The 10,899-nt window shown below is 28.7% G+C and overlaps 1 protein-coding gene across 1 annotated transcript in view; it reads right to left on the bottom strand.

The window, feature by feature from the left end:
• The window catches only part of LOC107449527 (bromodomain and WD repeat-containing protein), a 51,546-nt gene continuing 40,647 nt past the window's right edge, over positions 1-10,899 (bottom strand). Inside the window, exons 32-35 of the mRNA XM_071185238.1 lie at positions 8,217-8,398; positions 7,498-7,584; positions 4,775-5,770; positions 1-1,947 (exon numbers count right to left, since the gene is read on the bottom strand). Coding sequence (XP_071041339.1) covers positions 440-1,947; positions 4,775-5,770; positions 7,498-7,584; positions 8,217-8,398 — 2,773 coding nt within the window. The 3' untranslated portion in view covers positions 1-439. The remainder of the gene's footprint in view (positions 1,948-4,774; positions 5,771-7,497; positions 7,585-8,216; positions 8,399-10,899) is intronic.

Below are 10,899 nucleotides of genomic sequence, written 5' to 3'. Positions count from 1 at the left end.
TAGAATGTAAATTTATTTATTATATTTACGACATATAACGTATAAAATTAAGAAAATGCACTTCACTGGATTGGGAAATACATTTACAAACAAAACAAATAGAGATTACTCTTATCAATTTCAACAGTACTCAAAATAAGTCAATATTTCTAAAATGCACATTCTCTTTGTCCATCAAGAAATAAAACAATTATATCAAGTTTCTTAGAAACATTAACTCAACTAGTCAGACAATACAAAGACCATCACCAGGTAGGTTTCAAAGCTTTAGAAGTGAAGTATTAAAATTGTTAGAACATTATCACGAAATGCTTTACATGAAAGAGAAGAGTAAGGAATATACTTCAAAAACTTGCCTTATATAAAAATATGATTAACAACTGCACTTAAAATGCTTACTCAACCAAATAATAGCTGGAAAAGGAAAAGAAAAAAATGTTCAACAGCAGCTACTCCTGTTGAACACAACTGGCTCTAAATTTTCAAATTCATCAGAAAATTCACTATCGTCGTTATATAACATTGTTCTTTCACCACGATTTCTAGTCTCGATTCCATTCGACAGTTGCTTTAATGGCTTTTTAGCTTCCTCTGGGGCCCTTAGAGAATATCTTTTGAAGTTATTAGGCTTATGCCTAACTCGAACATAAGATTGGCGTTGTCTAGGATTAGATAAAGCTGGCTTTGATAATGGCACACTGATGGTTGAGGTCGAAATGTCTTTATTCTGGCTAATATCAGACTCGTAATGTTCTTCATTTTCTAACATCTCCATTAGATAGGGGCTATCTATGTCTTCTGTATATATCACTGTCCTTCTTCCACTGTACCTGGTTTCCCGTTTATTAATTACATTTTTACTCGTAGAGCTGGAGTTTCTATTAACCCTCGTGCTGATTCTAGCAGCTGAGCGAATTTTTTTCTGATACCATTTGCGCTTGGTAGCTGCTGAGCTGGAATTTTCTTTGCTTTGGTTACTACATTCAGATTCGTCTATTTTTTTAGAAGTGCTAGGGTAAACAACATCTTCATCTTTGGTTTTTCTTAAGTCAGAAGTTGAACTACTAGTCTCGCTTTTTGATGCAGGCGATGCCTCTTTATGTACAGCAGATCTAGTATATGAAGATATTGATTCAGATGCTAAGGTTTTAGAAAGCTTTTTAGCAATTAAACCACTTTTTCTATGTTTCAATAAGGGAGGTTTCCTTTTAATAACAAGTTGAACTTTCTTTGGATTATTTATTTTACCCGGAATATCACCAATCTTATTAGCACCTTCCTCAGTAGAACTAGGCTTATCTTCACTAGTTTTACTATTTTTGTTTAAGTTATTTATGGCATTGAAAGATGCTTCATTATTTTTCAAACGTACTTTAGATGCTGTATCTGACTTGTCTGTATTATTGGAAGATAAAGACGAACGAGTCAATCTTTTATCACGATCGATTTTAATGTTACTACTTTTTCTCAAAATAGTGCTAGCATTAGATATTTTCTTCTGTATTGGTCCATTAAATGCAAACTGTTCTCCATTATTGGCATTCAGACTTTTACTAATTTTTCTTTTATCACAGATTTTTAAAGCTTTCTGATACAGCTTGGATTCAACGGGCTGAACTATAGTTTTTGAAGACGTAGGAGTAGACTTAGCTTTATATATTTTATTCACATCTAGAGAGGTAGAAGATCTGGAACGCAATGAGGAATGTGAATCAAATTTATGACTTAGCAATGCAGAACTTCTCCGTTTTTGAAATGTGTTTGTAACACGAGATTTCAATTTACTAACATTTTGAGTCCTCAATTTGGAACTTAGTTCGGAATCCTTGCATTGCTTTTGAGTTATTAAAATACTTCTCTTTGTGCATTCCTTTACTGGTGTTTTTTCATGTACTTTCTTTGTCATCACAGGTTTAGCTATATTTTTGTCTTTTGTAAGATCTGAACCTAAAACAAAGGGGTAAATTGTTACATTCAAAGATTACAGAACCAAAATTTTAAGTATTCAATATCTGTGTATTACATTTTATAAACGATCCTTATTTTTTCTTCTTCTCAAAATGACAGTATATTTGTCAGAATATTTTATTTTTTAAATATTGTAAGATTATTAATCTATCTTTTCACACAGAAATAAATTTCATGCAAAGTTGTTTTATTTTACTTTGGACTGAATTGAAAATGTTAAAACTTTATGGATGGTAGTTATACTTTACCTTAATTTTAATTTAAGCATGCTAAATGGATCTATCAAGTTATTCAATATAATAAGTTTAGAAAGATGTTCGTAAATAATCTTTCACAAAATACTAATTATTTTAATACCTTTACCATTATTTTTTTCAGTTTATAACTTACATAACCGAAGAAAACGTTGAAAACCGAATTACTTCTACTGCATAATAAATTATTAAATTAAAGTGAAATAACATTTTTTGCTTAAATACAGATTTTAACAGTCTTTCCTTAATGTTATACATATATAATAATATATACATGTATAATAAATAGCTGCCATTTGCACACATATTTAAAATTCTAAAACCTATTTCATCTTAACCAATAAATAATTGATATCTTAATAATAATAAAAAAATGAGCTTAAAATATGAGATAAATAATAATTTTTGTATATTGTATTATAATGGCACAAAGTAATAAACTAAATTGTAAACATATTAAATTAAAAATAAATAATATACCTTATCAGCAACTCATCACAATCAGGGAAAATGTGCTATATTATAATATAAGCATCAGAAGCTCCTTTCGCGTTTTTCTCCGAAGCTATATATTATGTGTGCTGGTATTAAAATTCCAATACAAGTAAAGAATTAATTACTTCGATTTTTAAACAAAAAAATACACAACACCTTAGCTGGTACCAAAAATAAAACTTTTTATTCAACAATTACTTTAATTTTTAAAAATAAATTGAAGTTTTAAAAATAAAGTTAATACATGTCATCACTGGAATTTAGATATTTTGGTTAAACATACAAACATTTCATCATAAACCAAAATCTAGATGCAAATATTCATAAAATTAAAAAAGGGAAAAAGTACAAATAATTCTATAAGATCAAAAACATTTTTTTTTTTAAATAAATTTCAGGTCTGTTTTGTAATTTAAATGAACTTTGTGAAGAAACATAATTTTAAAATTTTTGAACAATTAAAAATAATTCAAACAAATTAAGGATTTGATTTTCTTTATGATAAGAGTGTTTGGACTTAATAATAAAATAGCACTTAGTCCTTGCATTTAATTCTTTTTAATATAGCTGCTATGTGGAAAAAATAATTTCATTTGTTAAGTTTGGTACAGAATGTGTTAGATGATTTCTTAATTAAAACACTTAATATATTTAGCTGTAAACTAGCATGATAATCAAAATACTAAAATATGTTTTCTATTTCCCTTTAAATTAAAAAAAAAAAATATTAAAAATACATCAACTACAAATTTAATTTTTACCAAAAAACAATAAAATAAAAGTTTCTAAATGAAAATCTATAAATAATGTAGATGTAAATAATTAATTAGAAGTATATAATTAATAAGCATTTAAGAAGTTTTGTAAATAAGAATCATATTTAATAACACTAGACCAGAGGTAGAAAATATACTTTCTTTATTGAGTTTTCAATTATGAATTAATAGTAATTATTTATAAAAATAATGGATAAACTGTGTTTAGAAAATGTTTTGTTTTTACTATTACTTTATATAAACTATTTTAGATTTTTATAAATAGTAATATAAATGTAAAATGTTTTAATTGCGGAGTGTGCGACAAACTATCAATAAATTTTTACATCATATTTATTCACAATATACTATCTACTACCCTATAAAATTTAAAAAAATTATAATTATAGCACAAATTTAGATGTATTTTTGTTTTTTTGTAAAAACATGGTTTTAAAAAAAAAATTTATGTAGTATAAAGTGGAATTAAAATCATTGAACTAAAATAGCTTGATTTTATTTCACTTAATATTTTATAAAAAAGGGCGTTTAAAATTAATAACTACAACATATTTTTTAAAAAGTTATGATTAACTAACATCAATATCACATTAATTTTAGTTTACTTAGAGTTTTAAAGTACCTTCCAGATATCACATAACATTTAAAATACAATTAACCTGCATCAGGTTCAAAAATAATAATTCAAAAAATAAACAGGAACTTATTATCATTTTCTAATCTTGAGTATTTGATTGGATAAATTTGAACTATACAAAAAAAAATAAAGAAGTAGATAAACAACACAGACACTAAAACATTTGAATATAAAAAACTATTCTTTTGGCATTAAATATTAAATGAGTGAACAATGGTGTTTGATAATAAAAGAAGTGAAAAGAGTTTATAATTTTTGTACTTGTAAATTTGACCTCATTTGTCATTTTCACAATTCAGATAGAAAAAGACTTAATATATTTACAGCATGAAATATGTAGGATGAAGTTTAAAAATGAACATTAATAAATGCTTTAACCTCTCGATAACAAACTATTTACATGTATCACTGTAAAAACAATTTCAATGCAACTGGTGATTTTAATATTTATATACAGTGGAAATGTAATTTGATGTTTTTTTATTTAACAAAATTGCAGAGATGAATAAAAATATAACCCTGCATTAATGAGCCACAAAAAGATGAAAATAAATTAACACAAATTTATTTTTAAAAAATGATTAGTTAAAGAAATAAACACCATTATTCACGAAAAAAGGCCCGAACGTGATGAGTTAACTTACGTAGACGGCCTCTGCTGCTTAGAGACAGCAGTGGCTGTGAATTTCCAGAATCATCACTGACATTATCATCATTACTATCTTCCCCATACTGTACAGTTCTTTGGCCTCGGTTTCTCGTCTGCCTCGGGCTAGGTAAAAGTAAGGCACGCCGACTAATTCTCTTTGGTAACTGCCGTGCAGTTTTAGTTTGCTCTTCAGTTTCGGAACTCGAAGAATAATGCATCTCATCAACAGCTGCACTGTTAGTCGAAGTATTGCGTGCTGATGATAATTTACTTGAACTGTCCCTGCTATTTGACGCAGTTTGACTGTTTGAGGTACTATCGTCTTTGTTGCTTTGCAATTCTGATGCGTCACTTTCCGAAGTGGTGCCGGAATTAACGTAGCGTCTGGGCTGGACCGTTACCCTCCTCAGGTGAGCACGTTTCGATGGAGGACTGTTGTTTTTAGATCGCAACTGCAACCGTTTTGATGCGAGAGGTGACTGCAAAGGACATGGGATGTCCCTCCGTTTGGATTTTACGAATGATTTTTTAGTTCTTTCTGGAGTTATGGACCTCGATGAATCGGGAGCAGAATTGAGAGTTTTAGAAATACGAGATGAGAAAACGGGGGATTTGAGATGAGCAGAGGACCTAGTAGATCGAGTGTGACGCAGATGCTTCTTGATAATTCTGTTTCTAAATGTTCTTTTAGTGTGAAGAATCTGAGCTTTACGTGGCCTCTTAGACCTGTTCCTGAAGACAGATTCTTCACTCTCACTATTATCTTTTGGACGTTTTTTAGAGCGATTGTTGCCCCATTCAGAATCATCACTATCACTGTCTGAAGATTTGTTTGACTCGTTACCGGCTTCAGAATCTGAACGACTTCCTTCAAAGGATGAATGTTCTTTTTTGTGAACATTCTCTGTGCGTCTTCTTAAAGATTTATTTACAAAAGTTCGTTTTGAGGTATGAGTAAATTTTTTCTTTGCAACTCCATTTGTTAAAGTGCCTAAATTTTAATAAAAAATACATTATTTTTATCATATGAATCTTTTATGCTTTTAACAGATATTTAAAAAAAACAATTTTTTAAAGGTTTGTCACAAAAATTTACAACATACACAGTTAATAAACAACTTATATCACATTGATGTGCATGTAGGTGGAGCAATGGATTAGCTATAGAAACTAAATTGAAAAAAAAAAACCTTCCACCTGTTCCCTGTGTGTGATTTCTGAGACTTTAAACCAATAATAATTTCTTATTCACAAAAACAAATAGAAAAATTTATAATTGACTTTCTCATACAATCCCATTCATAAATGTAAAAAACATTTACTAACATCTGCTACATTTTAGATTTTCAAATTCATGACTTTCCGTGACTAATTCCAAGAACTTTTCATGACTTAACGAAGTTACTATTTTCTCCGACAAAAACAGAATAATAAATTTAAAAAGCATTATAATAACATTAATTGAAATGATAGGTAAATCCGAAACTGTTACACTCGGCATCTTCTTATTTACTGATTTTAAAATTAAAAAACAGTAAAGAAAGAGTTAAAGTAATAAAATAGTTGAAAAAATAATAGCTGAGCAAATAATTTTTTTTCTTTTTTTTTGCAGAATTATATCCAAAAGATACTTTTCTTGTTTATCAGAAAGAATAGAAATACTCCGGATTTTTCTGTTCTCATTTCGGAATTAAAAAAAATTTGCCAATGACTGGCTTACTTCAGCTAGAATTTTAAATTTATAAAATAACAAAAATTCTGAAATCAGTTTAAGTGATACTTCGCTCTAGAAATGATGTTTTTTCTTTCATTTTATGAAAGAACACCATAATTTTTAAAGAACATGATAAAAACATTTTATATTTTAATAAAAAATTACTCTGAGAAGGGATTTTGTTACAAATTCAGATATTTGGAACACCATGAAATTGGGGGGGGGGATTCCATTTTAAAAATAAAATTTTCCGGCTGTCTAAATCCATGACTTTCGTGATTTTTTCTTTTAAAAAATAGTTAAAATCATGACATTCATGACAAGTTTTGTTCAATACCGAAATTCATGACTTTTCAGGCGTGCGGATACCCTGCATTTATAAACATAAAGGGTTAAAGTTTAAGAAGGAAAAGTCAGATGTTAGTTTTTCACTTTACTTTTAATGCTATTAGAAATAAATAAAATAAAAATTCCATTTGGTCCATAGTGTTTATAATAATGCGCACTTAAGCAGCAAAAAAAAAATTTTGTCACAAAAAATTTTCATAATAGCAGAAGGCTAGTAGTTTTTAACTTATTATAAACACATATTTTGCACTTTTAAACATTAGTATTTTGAAGATGACTCGGGAACTTGTAACAATGGGCTTCTCGAAATACACTGTATTTGTTGCATTGAGATTTTACGGTTGTTTTTTATGCATTTTATTAAAAAATTTTGTGCATTTGAAATATTAATATATATTTCAAATTAGCTTTTCATTACTTTTCAGTGAACTCAAAAAGTTTTTACAAAATTTATAATTATGGTAGTGTTAACTAATATGTACCTTTATTTATTTTTACCATTTTTATAAGAGGGAACAAGCAATTATTAAAAAAGCACAAAAATCAAGGAAAAGAGAACAATAATATAGGTAATAATATATATGAAAATTGTACAAAAGAATTTGAAAATAAAAATAATTCTTAACTAAGTAGCTTGAAAGTAATTATCAAATTACCTAATGAAGTTTTCAAAACTTTCTTTTTCACACCTGCAGTTGATTGTTTAGTAGGTGTAACTTCTGGACTGCTTTTCTTTTTGCGGCCTACAAATTTATTGAAATTTGATATTAGTAGGGCAAATAAAATAAGTTTATGTTAAGAGTGCAAAAAATTGTTTGCAATTTCATGGCAAGTAAAGCAAGCTAAACATTGGAATAAATAAAAAAAAAACATTTTGTTTACTCTATATGGTGATCTTTTATCCTAATACATATAATTTAAAATGCCTAGTCTTTAAAGAATTTTAATGATAACAACGGTGCAAAAAGATAACTTTTAAATTGTCAAGCTTTATATTGAAGAGTAAAAAAAATAGTTCAGAAACATAAGCTATATGTTCTGATAAAATTATATGAATGCAATGTAATTACTGAAATTACATAATTTTCATAATTGATATTTATTAATTTTTTTTAAAGGGTATTTTTATCATTTTCCGATCCTGCTCAGGCAAACAAAATAAAAACTTTATATTCACCTGTTAAAACATTTGAAGACCTATCAATTGCTTTAAAATTGTGCCAAACCAAATGAACCATCAAGCGTTTTAAAATGCGCGATATGTCTTTATCAGAAATAAACTGAATAAGCAGCAACAAGATGCATAGCAAAATTTCATAAACTCTTAACAAAAAAAATGAATTTATTATGTGCAAAAATGATCAAAAATGCTAACCTATTCCATTTTTCATTTTACTCCTAGAACTACTGGGCTCAGAATAAGCTGCATTCAAAATGCGGTTAATTGATGTCTTGTAGTTATCTGCTCTAGAGGTAGATGGTAAATTTGATGTAAAACCTCTCGATGTAGAAGCCCCTACATTAACATTAGCATCTTGAACAGGCAGAGGTTTTCGTCTAAAAAAAATTAGATAAAAAATAAGGTTACTTGCTATAAATACATTACAAATGTAAAAAATTAAGAACATTTTCTGCCCTTGGACCAGAAACCAAAAGATTTAATTAGTCCATACTAGATTTACTAGTTAGTTCACGTCAAATTGAAAAGTTAATTTGAATCTATTGAAATCTTGCTGGTTACTGGTTACATGCTACTGGTTTATTAGAAAATTGGAAAAAAAAACACCAGAAACTAAAAAAAACTGAACTTTTATCAGTTAAATATATACCATTAATGACCTTTTGTCATCTTTCTGGTTACAGTCATCGTTATACTGAAACTTTGACCACTTAAAAAGATTTGTAAGATTTGAAATAAATAATAATGTAAGATTAGACTTAGAGATTGGGCAGCTCTAAGGAGCAGGTCACATCGACCAGAGGTCTATTGTACAAAAACCCTAAATCATGATTAGCATGAAAGCCCTATAGCTGAAATAAAATTCAGCAGACACCTTACAGGAACATCTTGCAGTTCTCAGGCATTGACGCAATGCTGCCCTAAATGCTCAAATCTTTGAGCAGAATAGACCTCACAATCACAGAGTATGTGTTGTGATGTCTCTTCTTCAAGATGACAACCCCTACAAAGAGAATTGGATTCTATTCCCAATATGTATAGGTGTCTCCTGAGGATGCAGTGTCCAGTAAGAAGACCAATGATCTTCCTTAAACTGTTTCTATTAAGCTTTAAAAGCTCTTTTTGACGTACACTAGGACAGTCACGATTTAGCTCCCTAGCTTGTCTCTGACTGTCAGCAGCGCACCATTGCTTATGGGCAATTTTGCCATAGAGCTCGAATATGGATGCCCTAAATGAGGTGGGAGAAATTCCCAGATAATGTAAGACAGGGACGATATGGTGGATGCAAACTCTCGTCTTAAACAAGCTCAGATAATTTCACTCATGCAACTAAAGATGTGAGAGCTCTTTCGTTGCCATAGTGAAACAAGATTCTATTGCCAAAGCTGCTCTTTTCTCTGATTACTTCCTCTAATTGCATAGTCGATCGCTCAATTGTTTGGAAGCAGCTAAAAATACGCAACACCCCGAAATTTACAGTATGATCTTTTTCTAATGCAATTCAGCTTTCAATATGATTTGTGCTGGTTCATCAGGAGGTTTAAACCACGATCTTTTCATATTAACATTATTGTAGACAATCTATTTTTCATTGACTGTAATAATTTATTTCATAAACAGGGCCAAATTATAGTGATTCATTGTGGTGAATCAATATAGGTGATTTTCCTTCATGTTTGTACTGAGCCCAATTACCCAGTTTCTTAATAAGTCCAAGATGTCTTAAATGATTCTCAATTATTGCAGGTGATACATTTAGGTGGTTTACAGTCTCTCGCACAGTTAAACGATCGATTCAATTCAATTATGGCTTCCATACTGCAGGGATGCTACTCGCAAAATATCAAATTGTCTCACCAGAAATTGCATTTCGTCTCAGTTAAAATCTCTTTTTGGCTCAGTTTGTCTCAGCTAAAATTATTTTTTTCACTCAGTTTATCTCAGCTAAAATGATTATTAATCAGTTTGATAACAATATAAAGATAATTTTCAGGATCCATAAAACCATTAATAGCATACTAGGAGTACTACAATTATACATACATTCACTATTGCTAGGATTTTAAAAAACCTGCATATGATTGATTATAAGAGTCCACAAAATTGTTTTATGGACTCTGTTGTTTTCATATATATTGCATTTATCATTTATGCCAATGAATAGTATCTGTTCCAGAATTTTACAAAGTAAATTTTAACTTTCTTATTTTTTAAAATATAATGGTGTTAACTTTCTAAAAAGAAATATCTATTTAGTTTCAGTAATTCAAAAGGGAAAATACCCATTTTATTTTGAGCTCAAATTTCATCTCAAAATATATAACTATTCAGTTACAATGAAAGGTCTACAGATTTCAATAATTAAAAGAGAAATTCAGTAATTAAATAATGAGAGTTTAAGAAAATGCAAATAACACAAAAAAAAACACTCTTTGATAGAATTCAGGAGGTGCAGTGAAATTTTGAAATATTTTAGGTAGGAATTTTTCAAGAAAATTTTAGGGAGCACTTAATAGCCAAAAATTAGCATATATACATTTTTATATCAAAACAGAAATATTTAAAAACTATTATAAACAATTTAAAAAGACACATATAAATATAATTTTCTTTCTAAAATGACTTGCATCCTTTATTAAGTATAAAAGTAAACTTTTTAGTTTATTGGCATTGACTAGTAGATTGTACTTTCTTGCATTCACAAGATTAGTTAGTTGACTATGTTCTTTTAATTTGTATAGCTAAATATACAATCATAAAATGTGATTATGAATGCACTTAGTAATTGTTTAAATGCAACAACTGTAGAAAAATATATCACATCTTTACAGTAACTAATTCAAGAAAAAACTTAATTCTACTTCTTTCTAGAATC

The sequence above is a fragment of the Parasteatoda tepidariorum genome, chromosome 9 (genome assembly GCF_043381705.1).
Source record: "Parasteatoda tepidariorum isolate YZ-2023 chromosome 9, CAS_Ptep_4.0, whole genome shotgun sequence".
Classification (NCBI taxonomy): Eukaryota; Metazoa; Arthropoda; class Arachnida; order Araneae; family Theridiidae; genus Parasteatoda; species Parasteatoda tepidariorum.
Note: the sequence above shows the minus strand (reverse complement) of the source record. Positions and strands in the feature narration are given on the sequence as shown.